Source organism: Bos indicus, chromosome 2 (genome assembly GCF_029378745.1).
Source record: "Bos indicus isolate NIAB-ARS_2022 breed Sahiwal x Tharparkar chromosome 2, NIAB-ARS_B.indTharparkar_mat_pri_1.0, whole genome shotgun sequence".
NCBI lineage: Eukaryota > Metazoa > Chordata > Mammalia > Artiodactyla > Bovidae > Bos > Bos indicus.
In genome coordinates this window covers 121,740,751-121,761,929 of record NC_091761.1, presented here as the reverse complement: position 1 = coordinate 121,761,929, position 21,179 = coordinate 121,740,751, and the positions used below count along the sequence as shown (strand labels likewise).

Sequence of the window (21,179 nt, the reverse complement as noted above, 5' to 3'; positions counted from 1 at the left end):
GAGACTCAGAGGGTCAGAGAGGGTCAGGGGGTCCAAACCAAAGTCCCAGACAGAAGAAACAGAAGGCCAGGGCTATGCCCTGGAGCCTCTGGGGGCAGGGAGGGAGCTTAGGTTTGGTGGGGCAGATGGGAGTAAGCACTTGTCTAAGTAGGTGTTCATTGGAAGGACTGATGCTGAAGCTGAAACTTCAATAATTTGGCCACCTGATGCAAAGAACTGACTCATTTGAAAAGACCTTGATGCTGGCAAAGATTGAAGGCAGGAGAAGGGGACAACAGAGGATAAGATGGTTGGATGGCATCACCGACTCAATGGGACATGAGTCTGAGTAGGCTCTGGGAGTTGGTGATGGATAGGGAAGCCTGGCATGCTGCAGTCCATGGGGTCGCAGAGTTGGACATGACTGAGCGACTGAACTGAACTGAAAGTGTTGGGAGGCAAGCAGGCAAAGGGAAGGCTGGAGGCTCACCTGTGGCCCCTGGACTCCCACTCCTGGAGGGCCGGGCTCTCCCTAAATAGGCAGAAGGACAAGCTTGAGCTTGAGATTCCCTCTTCATCCTTCACCCCTGCCCCAGCCCCTTCTCCTGAACCTCCCCCCGTCCCCCTCCCCCTGCACAGCGGCCGGATCTCCCTTCCTCCCTCCAGGCCCACTTGCCCCCAGTATCTCCCCACCCCCACAGAGCTGCAGCCCAGGCCCCCCACACTCACACATACCTGTATGCCCTTCAGTCCTGGGGGTCCTTGAACTCCTGGTAGACCAGGCTGGCCCTAAAAGACACAGGTGAGCCAGGGCTCCCACAGGGGCAAGGGGGCAGGGGGAGAGAAAGAAGGCCCAGGGAGGGAAGGACGAGAAGGCAGGTAGCCAGAACTCACCGGTTTACCAGGCCGGCCCACGCCTTCTGGCCCAGGATCTCCTTTCGGGCCGGGCTTCCCAGGCGGCCCCGCTCTGTCTGTCAGCGCCCCCTGCATGCTCGGGCAGGCAGTGCAGCCATCACCCTGGTCAGAGATGGGCACAGCCAGGAACCCGTGAGCCAGGCCCAGCCGCCAAGAGAGGAGGCATTGGAAACTGGGGTCCTTGTGCCCTTCGGAGAGCTCCGCCCCTCCGCCGACCCCTCCTCAGCCTGGGATATCAATATTGGCCCCTGAGACTCCTGGGTCTCCTCCCCTGCCTTGGAGAAGAGCCGAGGAGCCTCCACCCGGTGACGCCAGCATTTCATGAGGGTCACGGCCTGACCCCAAAGTCCTTCCCCTCATTAGCTCTCGGCCTGATCTCTTCGTGCTCGTGGGGCAACCTGCCCCCTTCCTGACTGACCTTTTCTCCTTTTGGCCCCACAGGGCCCCGAACCCCTGGCTCTCCCGACAGTCCTGGCCGCCCCGTGATGCCTGGTGTTCCAGGGTCTCCAGGATTCCCAGCATCACCCTGTAAGGAGCAAGATTCAGGAGGGCAGGGATGACCCAGCTCAGGGCATGGTGGCCTCTTGGGACCTACGGGCACTCAGAGCCCTTCACTGGGGTTGGGGGCTGGGCAGGGAATGGAGAGTGGGCACAGCACAATTCAGGAATAGGAGGTGGGGACGGCATCTGAGAGAAGGTGGTGCCCACCCGTGCCCACCGAGTTTTCTCTCACCTTTTGCCCCTTCAGTCCACGCTCTCCGGCCTTGCCCTGAGGAGAAAGCATTTCCAGCGTCAGTTCCCTCATACTAGACACCCTTAAGTGTCCAGCAGTGTGTTAGAGCCAAGGAAAAGGCAACACACAGACAAACCAAAACCTCTGCTCTCCTTCTAGTGAATTTGTGTAGATTAAGAAAAGAGCCTTGAGTCAGGCTTCCTGCCTGGGTGACCCTGGCAAGCTACTTCACCTCTCAGTGCCTCAGTTTCTTTATCGATCAAATGGAGATGATAAAAAGAGCACAGCCTTCTATCCCACAGAGTCCTTGTGAGATTAGACAAGTCGATACATATGAAGCTGTGAACAGCCCATGATATGCACTGTGGTAGCATTCACTGCTATGAGTAAAGCAGTAAAAATACTAATCGCCCCAGTGGTAACTTTCATTCTTTTTTTTGTAATTATCATTCTTGAATGCCTGTTGTGTGCCACTAATGCTTCACACACATCGTTCCTAGACTTTACAGCAACACTATTTGTAGGAAACAGAGACACAGAGAGGGAGGTAACTGGCTCAAGTCAAAGGGCTCGTAAAAGGCAGAGGTGGGCTTTGAACCCAGGTCTGTCTGGTCCCAGGTTGGCGGTCTTTCTGCACACTCAGCCATGCTATGTCCCAGGACGAAGGGCAGAGGTCCGTCAGGCCAGCTCCCTCTTGGGACAGACGCACTGGCCCCTCCACACTCCCACCTACCCCCCACTGCACCAGGAACCTAGAGACCCAGGCAGCCCTGCCTGTATCCCACCTCCACAGGCCCCAGAACTCACCTGTTTTCCTGGCAGACCGAAACCTGGAGGCCCGGGCTCCCCCTTCTCTCCGCGGGGCCCCGGCAAGACCACCACGTGGCTGTCTTCATCCTGATGCTCGGTCAGGGCTCTGCATGGCTCACAAGGCTCCCCCTGCCAAGCAAGGACACAGGGCTGGGGGACCTCAGCCCAGGCTTGGAATCTGGGGCTGGGAATGCAGCCGGGCCTGACCTAGCACCTGGACTGGGCAGGGGGGGGTCTCTCAGGAGACATAGTAGAAAACCAGGTGAAAAAAGGAGGTGGGGGGGACTTCCCTTGTGGTCCAGTGGTTAAGACTTCACTTTCCAATGCAGGGATTTGAAGGTTTGATCCCTGGCTAGGGAGCTAAGAACCCATATGCCTCAAAGCCGAAAAACCAAAACATCAAACAATGTTGCAATAAATTCAATAAAGAATTTAAAAATGGATCATATTAAAAAAAAAAAAAAAAAAGGAGGTGGGGCCAAGCCTCAGGAGTTCTGAACATCATGGTAAGGGATCCGATGTTACCCTCAGGCAGTGGGCAGCCTGGGAGGGTTTGAAGTCAAGCAGGAGGAGTGTGTTTGGGATGCTGGCCCTGGCTGCATGGGGAAGGTCTTCAGACTCACCTTCTCCCCTTTGATGCCTGTGGGTCCCGCAGGCCCTGGCGGCCCCTGTGTGATAAGAAGCCACGTGTGATGCCCTGCATCTGCCTGGGCCACTCCCACCTCGTCCTGCTCCCTCGAGCTATTGGCATCCAAAGCTCACTTACCGGATTGCCGGCTGGCCCTACCTCCCCGAAATTACCCTGAGAGCAAAGCAGAGAACACAGGGTCAAAGTGGGGAGGCACACAAGTGTTAGGTCACTCCAAAACCCCAAGCCACAAGAGTAGCCCCTGGGGACCCCTAACCACCCCCACTCCCATTTCCTGGCTAGGAAACTGAGACCCAGAAAGCGAAGGGATTTCCGCCAAGGTCCCCAGGGAAGACTGTGGCCAGCTTGTTTCTGTCCTCAGGTGCAGGCCGCAGAATCCCAGACCCACCCTCAGCCCTGGCCCAGCACACAAAGGTCAGGAATTCGTTTGTCCAACAGTCATTCGCTGGATGCCTGGACGTGTTGTGCACTGAGCAAGGTGCTGGTCAGTAGCAGTGAACAGCACAGACAAACACATCTGTGGCACTTACACCCTTGTGGGGGACACCGAGAATTTTTAAATAATTGTAACTGGATGGCCAGGAGTGCTATGAAGGGAGTAAGCAGGGTGGTGAGACAAAGTAGGCAGGGTAGGCCGTTTTAGACAGGATGGTCAGAGAACTGTTTATTATTATATGCTGACAATTATTATCAGAAAGAGGAGACTAAGGCCCGGTCAATGAAAGAGCAGGGGGAGCAAGAGAGGAAAGCTCCAGACAGTGGGAGCCACAAGGACAAAATCTAAGAGGTGGGAACATTCTTGACATATTCCAGAAAGGAAGGAGGGCGGCACAGCTAAAGCACAGGAAATGCAGAGAGAAGAACCAGATGAAGCTGCAAAGGCGGGCAGGGCTGGGCATCCGGGGTCTTGCTAGGCACCGCCGGCCTTTGAGACAGTGTCCAGTCCAAGAAGGATTTTCAGCAGGGAAACAGTGTAACTTGAGAGCGTGTGTTTTAACAAAACCACAGTAGCTACTGGGTGAAAACGCTGAAGAGCTGCAGCGGCTGCAGGCAGGCGAGCTAGAGGGCTGCCACCTCCATCCAAGTCAGAGGCTGTGGGACCAAGACGATGTGCAGCCGTGGAGCTGAGCCAAGCCGGGGGAGAAGGAGGATTGGGAGAGACCTGTCAGATGGAGGAGATGAGGTGGAGACGGGTTTGGGGTTTGAGGAGGCTTGAAGAACTGGGTATGTGCCATTTATGGAGATCAGAAGGGCTGGAAGAAGAAACAGGTGAGGGGGAGGGTGTAAAGCTCCGTTTGAGAAATCTGACAAATGATCTGCCTGGTAGAGCTGAGTCTGAACGTATATTCCAGGGTTTCTCACACTTGAACCCTCGTACACCCAGCGAAGCCCTCACAGGGGTAGCTGCTTTATCAGTTCAGTGGTGTCATTTGTCCCCAACGCAACCACAAATGCATACATTCACAGGGCACTGGAGTTGAGCGGCCCAGCCGAGCAGCAAGACTGCAGGCGCTGGAGCCAGTTTCTCTGTGCTCAAATCCCAGGTCTGCCCCCAAACCCCCATGTGACTTCGGGCAATTTGCTTGGTCTTTTCGGACTTCTGCTTCCTCATCCACAAAATGGGAAGAATGGAGTACCTACCCCATGAGGTTTTGGGAGGAGGAAACAAGTCAATACATCTATAAGCCTTTGGAATGCTACCTGGCACAAAGTAAGTAGTAAAGGAGGGCTGTTATTATTATTTTATGAAGGTACTCAATTGTTTTGGATCATCAATAAATTAAAAATACAGTACTAAAGGAACTCTCTTGGAGAACATGTGGGCTGTCAGAAATAAATTCTTTGACTCCAGTCTGCAAAACATTGATGAATTTATTTCTCTGTGGATTTACAGTTTGGTTTCTTGTCTATGTTGTCCCTATGCCCCACCCAGGGGCCCCCTCCCCTGCCTCCTTGTCAAGAAGATCCCAGTTTTCCTGACTTCTAACCAGATCTCACCTTTTCTCCTTTCAGCCCTGTTAGCCCTGGGGCCCCAGCTTTCCCCTGAAAAAATAATCAAGTCACAGTCACTGCATGCCCCCCACTCCCATCCCTCCAAGATTCCATGAGTCCCAGTGTCCACCCAGAAAGAGAAAGGCCAACTCAGAACTACAAATCCCACAACCCCACAGTGTGTGGACAACTACAGCTGTTACACAGATTGGCACTCAGAGGTTCTAAGAGGGAGTCCTGGGGAGATGCAGGGGTGAAGGGAGACGCTGGGCTACAGGCCTGGGGCCCCTACCTCAGGGCGTCCCTCCTGGCCTCTGCCTTGCTTGAGACACTAGGCCTAAGGAGCCAGGGAGGCTACCAGTGTGGTAAAGATGGGCTGCCTTGGCCTGGCTGGGGAAAGCAGTGACTTACCGGAAGACCTGGCAAACCCAGGCCAGGAGGGCCCACGTCGCCTTTGGCCCCTGCAGAAGGCTGGAGATGCTGGGCCGCTACGGCAAAGCTGCAGGACGAGCAGGACTCCCCCTGGGGAAGGAAGAGAAGGGATCAGAAAGGCTGGCAGTGATCAGAGGGGGGCAGCCAGAGGACGGGGTCCCTCACCTTCTCTCCTTTGAGGCCTTGGATGCCAGGGTCTCCCTGCAAGGAGAAGAGATTTATGGGCTGAGAGACTGGGTACGGTAGGGCACCCCAAATTTCCCAGCCATCTATGAGGACAGCAATGTCACATACCACAAACCCTTCAAACAGCCAGGAGTCCCAAGGGGCTCAAGGTCAGCATCCCAGACTTGGGGCTCATCAACCCACGTGACAGACAGACAGGAAAGAAGGCCAGGCTAACCTACCCCACTGGAAACTGCCTGTACATACCCGATCACCTTTTTGTCCAACAGCTCCCAGACTCTCCTGAAAAAAAGCATCTGTGAGGGAGTGGAGCACGTAGTCCAAGCCAGGACCCTAACCACCCCTGCCCACTCTTTTCTTCCACCCTCAACCAGCATCCAATCCCAGGAGGAGGGCACAGCCTCACTCACTATAAGGGTTGGCTCCACCCCAGCATGCCCAAAAGGCATCTTAAGCCTTGGCTTAAAGAACCCTCTTTGGTTGCTATGGAGACCTGGGGCAGCCTTCTAGCCCAGCCCTAAACTCTATGGTTCAGTCCCCACCCCCATGGAACTAAGATCCTAGACTCTCTGCTCACGAGGTCTCTATGGCCATGAGAAGTTTCCAGCCCCTCTCTCCAACTCCTCTCCATGATTATGCCCCCAGGCTTTTTGATGGAGACCCACAGGCCACCCTAGGCACTCACCCTGGCTGGTGCAGGATCACCTGGTTCTCCCTTGGGTCCTGGCTTTCCAGGGAGCCCCACAAAGTTCTGGAACCCTTCAGGTAGTGTTGGGCACACTTCACAGGGGTCACCCTAGCAGAAGGGAAAGACCATGAGCGGACAGGGTGAGGCTGAAACCCTGGGGAAGACAAGGGGTGAGCCAGGGCAAAGTGGGCAGCAGGAACACTAGGGGGGTAGAGGGTGCTTTCTGTTCACCTGAATCATTCACTCAGAATACAATCCCTGGACATCAAAAACTACCTCCTCACAACAAGCCATAAGAAATCATTGTGTCCCATTTAGGGGTGTGGAAACTTGGGCAAAAAAGAGAAGCTAACTGACTTGTCATATTCATGTATGTGGCGGAGGTGGGATTTGAACCTGGCTATGTAACTCCAAAGCCAGGCCCTTTATTTAGTAGTCAAAGGCATGCCATTGGAACAAAGGAGGGGTGGGGGTCCCCCAAGGAAGGTCTCAGGTTCAGCACCCTTGATGCTTACCGTCCCTTCAGAGATAGGCTTGCCCTCCCACCCCACCTCGGCGTAACCAGGCCTGGGACTCACCTTCTCTCCCTTCAGCCCGGGCACCCCTGGTTTGCCCTGTTGGAGAAGCAGCAGGCGTTAGCCGTGGCAGAGAGGGCCGGAGGACAGAACCCCCCTCCCTCTGGAGGCCTTGGTAGAGGAGGTCTGGGCATGGTGGGCAGCCGTGCTCCCACTGGGTCACTCACAGGTTTCCCGCCAGGACCTTCCTTTCCAGGCACCCCGGAGTTGCCCTGCGGTCAGAAGAAGGGTTAAGGAGAAGGGTGCTGGCCCTGGCCTCAGCCCATCCACCCCTTCACCCTCCAGTCCCCTCTGGATAGCAGGACAATCTTGCCAAATCTCTTGTCTCCTCTCGGTCAGTTTTGTCAACACTCCCTTCCTGTTGCCTGTCCTTCTCCGTGTCTAACCCGAGTCCTTCTGCTTGCACAGGAAGGGGGATCACGAGGCCTCTGTGTGTCCCTGCCCCAGGGCATCAGGATGGGTGGTGACCTGGGTGAGCCCAGAGGAACCACAGCAGACAGACATTTCCAGGCCTCCTGCTCTTCAAGGCACAAGGCCCTCACATGAGTTTGGGCCCTCCAGTTGGACCACTGTGGTCATTAACCAGACTTAGGCCTGTGAACCCAGGCCAAGGCCTTCACATCAGCAAGCACTGGCATGGGGACACCGCCCACTGAGGGGCCCAGCCCCCTAGCCCCTTCCCCAACCTGCCCGCTGCCTCCCTCCTGCTGCCCCCAGCCCCATTTTCCTCTCTCCTTTCACCAAGCAGGGGGTTCCCGCCGGGGGTTCCCACATGGGCCCCCACTCTTGTCCATGCTTACCTTGTCTCCCTTGGGGCCTGGAGGGCCACCTGGGTCCCCCTGAGGGCGGAAACAGGGTGGGTCAGCCAGGGGCCTCCCATTACAGTGAGGTCCACTCTGGCCCTTTCCCCCAGCCTAGCCCCCTGGGACCCAGCCCCACCTCCCCTCTGGCTGAGAGGGAGAATGGTCTCTGAGGGGAAAACAGGCAGGAGGAGCCAGGGGTACTCACCGGGGTCCCCGGAAGTCCTATGCCAGGGGGCCCAGGGAGGCCTGGGGGCCCGGGCTCTCCTGCCAGCCCCTCAGGCCCAACAAAGCCAGGGTCTCCCTAGCACAGACATAAGGTGGATGTGAGAGAACCACCGCCTCTGAGCCCCCCCTACCCGCTCCTCCCCGTCAGACAGCCACAGCTCACCTTCTGCCCTTTGGGCCCTATGACACAGACTTCTCCTGGCCGGCCCTGTGGGCGGGGGGAGGCTGTGAGAATGGCTGAGGCCTGGCACCTCCCAGGACAGCAGCCGCACTGGGACGTGGAAATGCCCACCCTCACTGCCCTGTCCCAAAGCCAGACTCCACCCAGTGCCCCAAGGCCATCAGATGTCAACTCAGGGCTTGGAGGTCAGGGGCTCCTGGACTGGGAGTCATGTTGCGCTAAGTCGCTTCAGGTGTGTCTGACTCTTTGCGACCCCATGGATCCTCTGTCCATGAGATTCTCCAGGTAAGAATACTGCAGTGGGTTGCCACGCCCTCCTCCAGGGAATCTTTCCCACCCAGGGATCGAACCTGCATCTCTTACATCTCTTGCATTGACAGGTAGGTTCTTTACCCTTAGCACCACCTGGGAAGCTGGGAGTCAGTCAGGCCCTTTTCTGCCCCCTCCTGGGGCGCAGCCCTCCCCTCCCTGGGTCTCCATTCTGTCTGAACAGGGGCAGTGGGTTGGATTCCAAAGGTTACAGTTCGCCACTTCAAGACCACGTGCTGAGGGACGTGGGTTTTGTGGGGGGAAGGGTCCCAGCACCGTACATCTCGGCCTGGCTTTCCCGGCGAGCCCTTCACGCCTCCGTCTCCCTTCTCGCCTTTCTGGCCCTGAAGGAGGAAGAGGCAGAGTGACAGGGGCTGAGAGAAGGGGCTGGAAGAACCAGAACAGCTTCATCTGCTCCCTAGAGCCAGTCTCAGCCTCCCCAGAGATTAATTGGCTTCACAGGAGGGTAGACAACAGAAAGAACTGCCCAACCAGCCAGGCCACTCACTCAGGGTGTCTGTGGCTCTTCCCTCCTGGTTTTGGTGGACAAGGCAGGATGACTTGGGAGGACTGGGGGGGTGCCACCCACTCTGGGCCCAATGACGTCATCCTCTAGGATGACTTTGGACGCCTCCCTCTTCCTGTCTGTAGGGTTTGCAGACCTCCCTGGTACCCATCCCCTCAGAATCCAGGCCCATTACCTTCTGGCCTGTGGAGCCGGGGAGTCCTGAGGGTCCCTGAGATGAAAAGGGGACACACAAGAGAGGTGAGGAAAGGATGGGGAGACTGGCCATGACCCTGCTGCCCTGCCCTGGCTCTGGTCGCATACTCACCAAGGCTCCCGACTCTCCCTTCTCTCCCTTCAGGCCTTCTGCACACTGAGCAGGGAGATAAGGTGTTGAGAGGGGCCCAGGGTCACCCCCAGGGCTCAGAGGGCACAGCCCCCTTCCCCAGGAGTCACCCACATATTGGCCCTAAAGCAGGCCTCTCCTCCAGGTCTTACCTGAAGCGGGGCATCCGGGGAGATTCTAACACAGTCATTGCCCTAGAAGTAGGGAGCAAGGAATCAGCCTCCTAGGGGAGTCACCCTAGACCTATTTTGAGAAGGAAGGGCCCAGGAATCCCATCATCCCAGGTGCCCGTAGAAAATAGAGGTTTCTACACACTAACCCCTAGAAAGACCCTGGCCCTCCTCCTCTATTTAGACCAGGCTGCAGAGTTCCAGATAAGATGATGGGATGATGATGGCTCACATTCCAGACCAACCCCAGGGTACACTGGGAAGATCCTGCTGTGGTCATGGATGGAACACTTACCCGGGCTCCCTTCTCTCCCTTGGGTCCTGATGGACCAGGCAGGCCCCGCTCACCTTTCCCTCCCTGTGGATGAGACCAAGACAAGGGCTGGGACCAGAGACGCACATGAGAGCCTTGAAGCTCTCCTCAGGCTGATCTTTTCCATGCATCCACCACACACGGGTGTGTAAATGAGCACAGCCCTACCCCAACCCCCACCACCACGCACACAGCATATGGATCCCATACGCATCCATCCGCCTGTCCCTCCCACCCCAAAAGGCTATATTTGGTAAATCTATAGTCTCACGCAGAAAGCATCTCTTCTCCACACCCGTTTCCAAGCATGCTAGCTCACACCCAGGGGCTTAGGGACACACGTGCTTGGACACACATATGTGGAATGGCAGACACCCATAACGGTGAGTGTCAGGCTGCCCAAGTTAAAATCCTACCTCCACACCTTATAAGTACATGCCTTAGGGCAAGTCATGCGACTTGTTTGAACCTCAGTTTCTTCATCAAGAAAATGGGATTCGTGTCAGCAACTACCTCAAGGGGCCAAGGGGCTGCAATGCGGAAGAAATGTAACCCTGCAGGTAAACTGCTCAGTGCCACTTAGCACGCACACGGAGGTGGCCCCAAGAATAACATTATTTATTCATGGGCACACCCAAGAGTACCATCTCACATTTGCATATGCTGCCTAGCCCATCACCCACAGTTCTATGGTCTTGTCAGGCCCCCAGGTATATGGGTTCACCCCTTGCACATGCAAACACGTGTCCAGAAATGCACAGTCTCACACACACACACACACACACACACACACACACACAAAAGCACACCAGTCACACATGTGGGCATAGCTGGCCCTGAAATAAAATAAGAGTACCTATGCCTGAGGCGGTTTAAGAAGGTCATACTGCCAATGGGCAGCCCAGGGCCTGACACACAATAGACCCTTGCTGCTGCTACTAAGTCGCTTCAGTTGTGTCCGACTCTGTGCGACCCCAGAGACGGCAGCCCACCAGGCTCTGCTGTCCCTGGGATTCTCCAAGCAAGAACACTGGAGTGGGGTGCCATTTCCTTCTCCACAGACCCTTAGATATGCGCAGTTTTTTTCATCTTTAGATTCACACACCCACTACTGTCTCTAACAAACACACACACGCAAACATACATCTAATCAGCCCCACCCTTATGCAGACTTGGGTGCATGAGTGCACGCTAAGTCACTTCAGTCATGTCCAACTCTGTGAGACCTAGAGGTAGGGAGCTGAAGCCTGTAGGACTGTAGCCCACCAGGCTCCTCTGTCCATGGGATTCTCCAGGCAAGAACACTGGAGTGGGTTAACATGCCTCCCTCCAGGGGATCTTCCTGACATGCATCTCTTGCATCTCTGCATTGGCAGGTGGGTTCTTTACCACTAGCGCCACCTGGGAAGCCCAGGCAGGCTTGGGTAGCCCTGATATAAACACACAACCAGGAGGCCACATGCCATGAGATGGGCTGGCACCACTGAAGAGGGCAGGGGTGTCCTGTTCTCCATCTGGGACTCACCTGGGGGCCAGAAGGACCAATTGTGACCTGAAAGGACAGAGGAAAGAGGACATAATCATCTTAGGGAGGAAGGGGAAACCAGGGGCCCAGAGAGGGCAAGCAGTTTAGTCAGGGCCACACAGGAGTGGCTGAGCCAACATCCTGGATCCCAGCCCCTGCTCTGCTTCCCAGGCCAACCAGCATGCTGATTTTATATACTAAAGCTGTCAAACTTACAGAGGGGTTTGACCTATCTTCTCTAACCTGCCTGGCTTTGGCTAGCTCCACCCCCTCGTTGCTAGGATAACATGGCTGCTCAGTTGCCATGGTAACCCCCGCATATCTGGGGATGATCAGCCTTACTGGATTTGGTGGGGGACAGGATGGAAAAGGGCGGGCAGCAGAGGGGTACTTCCTGACATCCCCAAAGGCCAGGGGCTTAGAGCTGAGGGGAGAGAGGGTTGTGTCCTTTGTGGATCAATGCAGAATGTCAACTCAGAATGTCAGGCTGTGGGAAAGTGGTGACTCATACTGCCCACGGAAGAGGCACAGTTGGGTACCAGCTGGGCTCACAGTGAGCCCCTTTCCCTTGTTCTTCTGGCCCCCCAGAGGGAGAATAGGCCAGGACCACCTGGAGAGGGATTAGAGGGGAAGCCCTGAGTCAACATGTGGCTTGGGGGGCCATGCTGGGCTGTGTCACCCTGAGCCAGCCCTTCCCCTTCTCTGTCTCTAGAATGACATGGGAAGCCTTCCAAGCAAAGCAGGCCTGAGTCCCTGTGGGGAGTTCTGGGATCAGTACTGAGGCCCTGACCCTGCAGGCTGCCACCCCATTCCCCTCCTACCCTGGAGCCCAGTGCACTGCCTAGATCACAGAGCATGAGACTTCCTCCCATGAGGCCCTGGCCTGGTGGGGCTGGGGCTGAGGGTCAAGCCCAGCTCTGGGGGATGGGTGGGCAGAGAGTGTGAAAGTACACAAAGACCCCCTTGTCCTGAACCAAGAAGTTGCCAAGCCAACCTCCAGGCAGTGCCCACTCCCAGCCTCCTCCCGCCCCACCCAGCACACTCTCGCTTCACTCACGTTGCTCTCCTGGGCACCATGGACACAGGGTGGGCACTGAAAGGGAAGAATGGACCTGGAGGTCAGGTCTGAGAGCCTCAGGTCAGCCTCCTGCACCCCACTGGCCCCCATACACACACCAAGTACACAGGTGTCTGGGTGGAGTTAAGGAGCATAAAGATCGAAATCCCATCAAATAGGCCATGTCCCTCAACTCCCACCAACCCAGAGCCAAGCCAGTTCTCAGATGAGGAAACTGAACCCCAGAGAGGATGAGCAGCAAGACCTGGATCACACAGCATATGGAGCAGAGTAAGACCCCCAAATCCGGGCTCCCATGGGCAAGGCCTGGGCTCTCTCCAAAATGCACATGGCCATTTGCTGCCCACTCAACAGGAGTGTCCAGGGCTAAACAGCCACCTCCTAAGGAGAAGCATCAGGCAGACAGAGCCCAGCATCAGGTCCCCAAGGAATGCTGGGAGCTGTGTGGTCATCCCACCCCAGGCCCAGCCTCCAGGGCCCCAAAGCCTTGTCCAAAGGGCTCAGGCTGGCACCCTTCCAACCAAGCTCTTTTCTCCAGTTTAGATGGGAGGCTTACCTCATCGGCTGCTGTCTCCTGGTGGGCCTGGGAAGAGGAGGGGGGCATAAGAATGGGCGGGGAATGGAGAGGACAAAGCACGGCTTCCAACACCCCTACTCAAGAACCACCAGGAGCGGGTGCCCTACACAGAGCCAGGTACTTTTCTGTCTCTCCCCCTTCATCTTTCCTTCTCAGAGCTGGCATCTTCAAGTCCTAAGCTCTGTCCAAGAGTGGGGGAAGGTGGGAAGAGCGTGGGCGGAGAGAGTCTCTTACTCAAGGGGTTTACAGAGGACACGGAGGGCAGACTGAGGATGCCGTGGGCTCCTCCGCCCACCGCCTGTCTCTACCTTTGCTCCTCTTTCTGGCTTCTGGCTGATTCTTCCCGACAGCTGGGCATCCACCTGAGCAGAAAGAATAAGAGCCAAGTCTTGAGAAGGAGACAGTTCTGAGGGCCCCTAGGCAGGGGCATGGACCCCAGGGACCCCTTCAGCCTGATATCTGGCAGCTCCCAGGGTATCGAGAGCCTGCTCAGACCCCTGGCACCCCCACAGTCTACCCCCCTTCTTTTCCCCCCACCCACGTGATGTCGGAGAAAACAAGACTATGAATCAATGGGATCCTGTGTTCCTGGAGCCAAAGGCTGGGCAAGATGCCTGGTGGGCAGGGAGGCTGCAGGGCCAGGGGTGGGGCTACGGGAGGAACTGGGTTTCCCTGCCACCCCCTAAAGAATCTGGGAGCAGGCAGGGCAGCTGGCCATGGTGCTGGGCATGGAACCAGTCTGGCATTGGCCCAGGTTGAGCCCAGAAGAATGAGTGAGCCCCAAGACAAGCAGTGTGGCGCCTGGCCTTTGATCCTAGGTATCTGTGTCCTGGAGAAAATGCCTTTGGGTGCCAGCCTGATCCTTCCCTCACCAGGGTCTGGGATGGTACCAGTGAAGTTCTAGTTAGTGCCAGAGTTCAATAGGCACAATTCTCAATGCCAGCAAGCAGGCAGGCATAGGGTCATACAGTGGGCTGTCTCTCTGCCTCTCGGAATCCAGTAAGGGTAGGAAGCAAATAGGCAGGCCTTCCAGTGCCCTCCCTGCCCCAGTTGGGTACACGTGACCAACTGACCCTGGGGGCAGGCTGTAGTCAGATCGGGGGAGGGACAGGACCACTTGAGCCTGTGCCCATGTCTGCCTGCCCTGGCCACCCACCTTGCTGTTCTGGGGCTCCTCCAGGCAGAAGCAGCGGGTGTAGACCTTGCCCTCAGTCTGTGGATTGATCTCGATGAGCTCATTGTTCTGGGTGTCCCGGCGGGCCTTGGAGGTCTCTGGGGGACACTGTCCAGTGTTGGGGAAGGGCTGGGGTCAGTACAGAAGATGGACCCCCCCTTAACACACTCAGCATCCTAAGATGTCTAGGCATCCCCTTCCCAGCCCTTCTCCTCCAGCACACTGTGCCCCAAGGCAGTGCCCCAGCCTCTCCCAGCTGGGCTGGGTCCAGGCCACTCACCCCTCCTGGTAATATCTCACAGCAGCCCTCCTCCAGCACGAACTCTGGGTCACAGTAGATGTGTGCCTGCTGAAGGTCAAACTGCAGGGGACACACAAGTGTCACTTCATTTTAACAAACAGCTCTGTGTCCTGGCCCCCAAGGAGGCACAGAGATGGCTCCATCCCAGGGTTTGCCCTCAGAGGCTTTCCAGTCTGGCCTGGGAGATCATCAAGAATATAGTCACAAAATACAAAGCAAAACCATACACCCAAGATAGAGGGAGAGGCGGGAGAAACGTTCGCTTTGGCCAGAAGAAGCGGGGGAGAGGAGGTTCCATTCAAGCTAAGCCGTGAGGACCAGTAGGTATTCAGCAGGTAGGTTTCAAGGACAAGCATTCCAGGTGGAGGTAACAGCATAGGCAAAGGCTAGAGGTGTGAAAGTATTAGGTGAGATGGATGGCCGGCATGGGATCAGCCAGAGCCAAGGTGCATAGACAGACGGAGCAGAAGGTGATGCTGCAGACATTTTAGGGCCCAGCTCATGAAAGGCCTTGAATGCCAGGCTGCACCTGGAGGTCAATGGGGAAGCATAAGGGGGTTCTGAGCCCTGTTGAGATACAGGTTCTGGGGAGCCCACTCAGGCTCCCAGAAAGTGGGAGGAGAGTCCAAGCCCGACCTAGCACTCACCGAGACAGGTTTGCCCTGCTCAGCATCTAAGCCCAGAAAGACATGGCCCACAGGCTCTATGGATCGCCGGGGCCCTAGAGGCTGGGAGGAGGCTGACATGCAGTCCACGTGCACGGAGGCCACTCGTTCGGCCACGCTCAGCACCAGCTTATGCCAACGCAGGTCGAAGAGCTGGGGCACTGAGAAGATGCAGGACACGAAGTCACCATCTTGACCCCGGGTCCTTAACTCCAGGCTCTGCTCCTGACTGTTGACTTCCAGAGAAATCTGTGTGGAGAGGGGGAAAGGCAGGGACACAGAATCAGAGCCCCGTGAGCCACAGCCTGCCAAAGGTAAGGGCCCTCCCGCTCATTTCACAAGAAGGGAAACAGCCCACAGAGCAAGGAAAGCTGGCTGGAGTCACAGAGAAATACCTTCTAAAAGAATGGGATAGGTGGGCTGCAGGTGGCCTCAAGGGTGAGTACTGGGGTGGAGCAGGGAGGCTCCAGAATCACAAGCTGGGACAGAAGCTGGGCTGGACTGGCACCACTCGATACCCAAGAGCAACGGGGGTGGAGCGAGCGGGGCGCCAGGCTCACCTGCGGGTACCCGTCTCCATCGGTCACTTGAAACAAATACCACGTGTTCCGGTGGGTGTGTTTCTTCATCAATAGTGTCAGCACCAGGGCAAACTCACTGGGAAGGCCCCGAGGGAACACGCGTCTGGGGGTAGAACAAGGAGGGTACCCTGAGGCTCAGGTAAGAGACCGTCTGCTGCCCACCCTGGGCCCTCAACACTGTTGAACCTACATGAGACACACATAGGCACATAACGTCCCATGGACACACATATACGTACACACCCATTCATTCTACAGACATTTCTCGAGGGCCTACTATGCGTCGGGGTGGTCTGGTTGCTGCAGGTAACAGGTGAAAAGACAGAGAAGAGGCCTGTCCTCAGGCAGCCTGCAAGTCTGATGGGATGATGGGGGAGGTAAGGCCATGAACAAGGAATCCTCAGAATGACTGTTTCGCTCTTTCATGAGGATTCCAAGGAAACCAGGATGCCATGGGGAACATGACCAGGCCTGGGGGAAGGGAAGAGATACTGAAAAAAGATGACTGGATTGAGCATGACTAGAGAATCAGGAAAGAAAGAGGAACATTCTGGAAGATGAGGCTGGAGAGGTAAGCAGAGGCCAAAACACTCAGGAACTTGTAGGAGCTTGAACTTGACACACATCAATGCATGTGAACACACACACGCACACATACAAACACACCCAACTCTTTCAGGCTCCCTCCTCCATCCTGGGGTCCTCACAGTGCCCATGGGATGCAGACCTGTCTTCACCTACTGCTAGCCAGAGATGGGGAAAGGGCAGAGGGTGGGCCTGCCAGTCCCCTTGCTGCCTGCCCTGCGAGGCCCAGGAGTGGGACCAGGCTGACTCCTGGCAAGTAGAGAGATAAATGACCCACGGGTGCCCCCTGAGCTTAAGCTCCACATCCAGAGTTGCTGGGGAGTGTGGCTGAGACTGGTTCCCAGTGGCCACACTGGGGCCTTTACCGAGTGGGCTGGGTGACTGAGACTGCTCCCAGTCGCAAGATGAATGGTCCCTTGGGATTTCGGATCTTCTTGACAGCAGATGTCTTCATGAGGCTGAGTCGGTGGATGAGGTTGAAGCCTTTAGGGGAGACAGCAGATGACGAGCTCAGCTGGGCAGGTGAGTGGGGTACAGGCCACTCCAGGAAGATGGCGGAGGGGGGACAACAGGCTGAGCTGGGCGCTCACCAGTCACGTTGGTCGATAAGTCACTTCTGTGTTCCAACTTGAGTCCTTCTTGCTGAGAAGGTGGGCACTGCTCCCCTGCAAAAGAATTGGCAGTGGGGGCATCTGTAGGGGGTCAGGCTGAGGTGGAGGCATAGTTCTTGGGGAACCTGGGACAGAGCCAGTTCATGTTCCCCACTCTGGATCTTCAGCCAGGCTCTGCCTTGGGCTCCTTTCAGCTTTTGCCTTCTGACCCTGGTGGTGGCTCAGTCGGTAAAGAGTCTGCCTGCAATGCAGGAGACCGGGGTTCGATTCCTAGGTCAGGAAGATCCCCTGGAGAAGGAAATGGCAACCTACTCCAGCATTCTTTCCTGGGAAACCCCATGGACAGAGGAGCCTGCCAGGGTTGCAAGAGTCAGACATGACTTAGCAACTAATCCTACCTACCCACCCTGGGAGTCAGGGCACAGATGGGAAGACTGAGGCCTGGCCTAAGGCTAGTAAGTGAGTTCATAGCTGAGCAAGATCTCCTAGAACCCAGACCTCTCCTAGAGCCCCAAGACAGGGGCCAGGCTGCTTTCATTCTAGAGAATGAAATAAATTCTAGACAGCTCACATATCCCACAACACACACCTAAGTGGGGGACAAAGGAGCACTTCGAGGGCAAGGCGATGTCAGATCCGTGCACACTGTGTTATATATCTATGCACACGCGGGTCTGCACATGTGTGAGTTGTAGATGCCTGTGCCACCAGGGATGCCATGGGCCGCGGGCACATGTGCTCTCAGCAGTGGATGGGGTTCCGCTCCGCAGCCCAAACAAAGCAGGCCAGACGCAAGTCTGGGTCAACAGACTGACTTTTCACCTGGATAGCCACCTTATGAAACTGTGAGGAGAGACTGAGGGCCTGAGTGGACCACAAGCTCAAGGGAACCACCAGAGCCTTAGGGCTCCAGACAGGATATATGAAGGGGGTAGAGGCTCCTGCAGAAGGGGATAGCTTATTCAGGTCTCCAAAACCTTAAAGGGACCAGGTAGGCAGCCATGGGCCTGCCTCTTCTCTAGGGCTGATTGAACAGAAGTTTTGAGAGAGGTACTACAACAGAAGAGATAGAGGCTAGAATTTTTAAAAAGAGAGAGCTTTTTCATCAATGCAGATAGGGTAGCTGGGACAAGGCGATGGATATAGCTCCTAGAAGCTGGGACACTGGACTCCTTGGATCCCTGGCTAGAAGAAGGCATCCTGGATCCCTAGGCTCAGTGACCAACCCCCCTCCCCGAATCCTTCTGCCCCCAGGTTTGGCCAGAAAAACTATCACCGTCTTTAGTATCAGCAGCAGCAAGGGTGACTCACCCCTTGGCAATGGGCCCAAATTCCTCACAGATGTTGAAATTTTCTGCCTCAATCCCCAGGGGACCCGGTGAGGGAGAGGAGAGTAAAGCATACGTGGGAACATGTGAATACACATACGTAGACACACAGCCCACAGGTTGCCACATATACCCTCTCACATCTGTCCCTGGGTTTTTCTGCCTCTTTTGGCTGTATTGGGGGTTCTAGGGGTTCTATTTCTGCTCAACTACACAGCCAGAGGGCACCCAGCAGGGCAGGGCAAGCTGCCCGGTCAACTTCCTCTGGCTTTGGGCCCTGGAAAGCTACACCCTTCTGTCTTGTCCAGTGTCTGGGCCTTGAGGCAGGCCCTTTATCCAAGATTGCCAGGGAGGAGGAGGAGCACGTGGGCTGGAGGATGGATCCTCCACATGGAAAGGACTGGAGAGTCCTGGCCTGTCTGCAAGGAGAGCTTGCTGCCGGCTCCTCCCCACCACACTGGCCTCACCAGCCCTTGGGGCACAGGTTGGGTTTATGTATTGGGGAGGGGGGTTCTTCTCATACACAGAGACATAGGAGTATGTACAGAGCACAGAGCAGCTCTGAGATGTAAAAACAGAGAGGCCCAGAGACACACAGATACGTAGACAGAAACACGCACACTTTCTAGCTCAGCAGTCTCCCAACTTTTTCGGCACCAGGCACCAGTGTCACGGAAGACAATTTTTCCAAGGACCAGGGTCCGAGAGGGATGGTTTCAGGAACGATTACAATTACTGTGCACTTTATTTCTATTATTGTTACGTCACCTCCACCTCAGATCATTAGGTGTTAGATCCTGGAGGTCGGGAACCCCTGCTCTAGCTCGCCTCACGCTGGCTCATGTGTACAAACAGCTCAGGCTACCCTGAGCCCGGCCTCTGGACTCTCCTATAAATGCCCACGTTACTGAGGCCCATGGTCACATACCTGCATAGGACCCCACACCTCAGAGAGTCAGTGGCAGGCCTATGGCACTCTGATCCTTACCTGCATCTGCTCCATGGCTGTAGGTAACATATAGACTGAGCAGCCACAAGCCAGGAGCCCAAGATGCCCACATCCTGGTCCAGAGAAGTCAACTGCAGCCACAGGACCTGAAACCATAGGGAGGGGGAAGGTGGATTCCAGAGCTCACAGAGAACAATTTCTCACATGGGCAAGCAGCAGCCAGCCTGTGGGGCCCAGGCGTTGGTCCTGGGGTGGCAGGAGGTCTGACCAGGCATCAGTCCCTCTCAGAGGCCCAACCACAGGCCTTGGGCTAGGATTTGGGCCACGGTGATATTCAAAATATTTAACCACCGGTATGGCACGGATACCCAGCAGCCAGCACAGAATGCTGGCCAGAGCAGTGAAACCAGGTCCAGGCAGCATCGGGCTGTGCTAGTGGACAGTTGCTGGACTGAAGAGAGATCAAAAGGGTCCTAAAAGGTTTGAAGCAGAGGCTATTTGCCAAGACACTTGGAAGTATTTCAATATTTTATCAACCTGTGCACTGTATAGGTATATGCTAATCTGGTACCTGGCTAGCTGCACCCAGCTCAGCCAGCCGGCCCTTTCTGGCACCCACAAGGGGCTGACAACTGAGCTGTGTCTCCTAGAGGCATCACAGGGGCCAAGGAAGCTTCCCTCATGGGTGCAGTGGGCGGGAGAGCAGGTCACCGGGCTCAGGACCTTGTTGCCAATCTCCCCTGCTGATGGATGCTCGTCTTTTAGTTTTATTAAACCCTGATGGATGGGCCCAGATAAATCAATTCGGGCTCAGCAAGCGGCCAGGCGAGCCATACATCATCCAGCCTCCCCTGAGACAGGCAGCCCGCGCGTGCGCACACAGTCATGATATGCACAGATATACAGGCATATATACACACAGGCATATTTGTGCACTGTGTGCACACAAGCCTACCTACACACAGGCAGGCTCACAGAGACATGTGTTCAGGGGCCACCCAGACACACCAGCTTGTACCCATACACGTGCACACAGGCAGGCGATGACTACCCTTCCTGTAGGCCCTCCTGTTGGGAAGTTCTTATGCAAGTCTGACCTCATTCTCTCCAGCTGTAAAGGAATTCTGTTTCCCCCTCCCTCAGTTCTGGATGGGGAACGAGAGCAGGAAGGACCCCTCGCCTCCATATATTTGGAGATAGGACCCCAATCTCCCTCTTCCTGAGGCAGAACTGTTCCCCGCCCCACCCCCCCCCCCCCCCCCCCCCGCCCCACTCATCCCCTGTTCTTCGTTCTTCCGGTATGCACCTCCTATCCCTCCAACCCTCTCCTGACCTCCCCCTCCTGCCAGTCAGTGGAAGGACTGTCAGCTGTGTGAGGCGTATGAGTGCATGTGGAGGCGTGAACTTCCATGCGCTCCCTGTCCCCTTCCCGCTCCTGACCTCTGGCCTCCACTCACCTAGCCCCAGCCAGAGCAGGGCACTATAGAGATAGGAGAGATGCTTCCGCGAGGAAACGATCCCATCCCAATAGGAAGGCACAGACTTGGGGGCAGGGAGAGTCAGAACTGCCATGGAGGTAAGAGCTTATCCGGCTAGAAAGAAGAGGACTGAAGTTCGGAGAGGGAACGCCTTTTGCCCCAGGTCACACAGCAAGCCCAGAGCCGGAGGCAACCCCCTCCACCCTCACTTACCGTGGCTGGGGTTCGCCCCCACCTTACTGAGTAATCCAGGCAGCCCAATGCAGCCAACCCCAGAAAGCAGGGCCTGGGTTCCTCAGCCCGCTGGAAGGTCCTGGATCACTTCTGGCCGGCTTCGGGGACGCCAAGTTCCCGGGTCCCGAGCTTTGGGGGCTGAAGGCTGTCCGGCTCGCGCGCCCGCGCGCGCGACTGCCGGGGACTGCCGGCTACTCCGGGTGGGGGAATAGGGGGCGGCTCCAGGGGGCTGGGGACTTGCCAGGGCCGCTAATGGAACACAGCTGGACCCGCCCGCCAGGC

General features: G+C 56.2%; 1 protein-coding gene across 8 annotated transcripts in view; it reads right to left on the bottom strand.

Moving 5' to 3' along the window:
* COL16A1 (collagen type XVI alpha 1 chain) overlaps nt 1-21,113 on the bottom strand; it is a 56,134-nt gene extending 35,021 nt beyond the window's left edge. For 5 of the 8 annotated variants that reach the window (XM_070774590.1, XM_070774614.1, XM_070774623.1 and 2 more), the window contains exons 1-35: nt 20,877-21,113; nt 19,225-19,331; nt 16,888-16,962; nt 16,663-16,780; nt 15,692-15,815; nt 15,114-15,380; nt 14,446-14,526; nt 14,148-14,294; nt 13,300-13,353; nt 12,971-12,997; nt 12,394-12,429; nt 11,337-11,363; nt 9,794-9,856; nt 9,481-9,522; nt 9,311-9,355; nt 9,179-9,214; nt 8,759-8,821; nt 8,151-8,195; nt 7,968-8,063; nt 7,760-7,798; nt 7,127-7,171; nt 6,963-6,998; nt 6,382-6,492; nt 5,943-5,978; nt 5,676-5,711; nt 5,490-5,600; nt 5,085-5,129; nt 3,204-3,239; nt 3,061-3,105; nt 2,435-2,566; nt 1,628-1,663; nt 1,313-1,420; nt 874-996; nt 715-768; nt 470-511 (exon numbers count right to left, since the gene is read on the bottom strand). In XM_070774590.1, the coding sequence (XP_070630691.1) occupies nt 470-511; nt 715-768; nt 874-996; nt 1,313-1,420; nt 1,628-1,663; nt 2,435-2,566; nt 3,061-3,105; nt 3,204-3,239; nt 5,085-5,129; nt 5,490-5,600; nt 5,676-5,711; nt 5,943-5,978; nt 6,382-6,492; nt 6,963-6,998; nt 7,127-7,171; nt 7,760-7,798; nt 7,968-8,063; nt 8,151-8,195; nt 8,759-8,821; nt 9,179-9,214; nt 9,311-9,355; nt 9,481-9,522; nt 9,794-9,856; nt 11,337-11,363; nt 12,394-12,429; nt 12,971-12,997; nt 13,300-13,353; nt 14,148-14,294; nt 14,446-14,526; nt 15,114-15,380; nt 15,692-15,815; nt 16,663-16,780; nt 16,888-16,962; nt 19,225-19,297 (2,454 nt within the window). In that variant the 5' untranslated portion in view covers nt 19,298-19,331; nt 20,877-21,113. Of the gene's footprint in view, nt 1-469; nt 512-714; nt 769-873; nt 997-1,312; nt 1,421-1,627; nt 1,664-2,434; nt 2,567-3,060; nt 3,106-3,203; nt 3,240-5,084; nt 5,130-5,489; nt 5,601-5,675; nt 5,712-5,942; nt 5,979-6,381; nt 6,493-6,962; nt 6,999-7,126; nt 7,172-7,759; nt 7,799-7,967; nt 8,064-8,150; nt 8,196-8,758; nt 8,822-9,178; nt 9,215-9,310; nt 9,356-9,480; nt 9,523-9,793; nt 9,857-11,336; nt 11,364-12,393; nt 12,430-12,970; nt 12,998-13,299; nt 13,354-14,147; nt 14,295-14,445; nt 14,527-15,113; nt 15,381-15,691; nt 15,816-16,662; nt 16,781-16,887; nt 16,963-19,224; nt 19,332-20,642; nt 20,719-20,876 lie in introns of those variants that run through there. The other 3 variants (XM_070774607.1, XM_070774629.1, XM_070774601.1) reach the window with 2 other exon arrangements.
* Nucleotides 21,114-21,179: the final 66 nt, after the last annotated feature.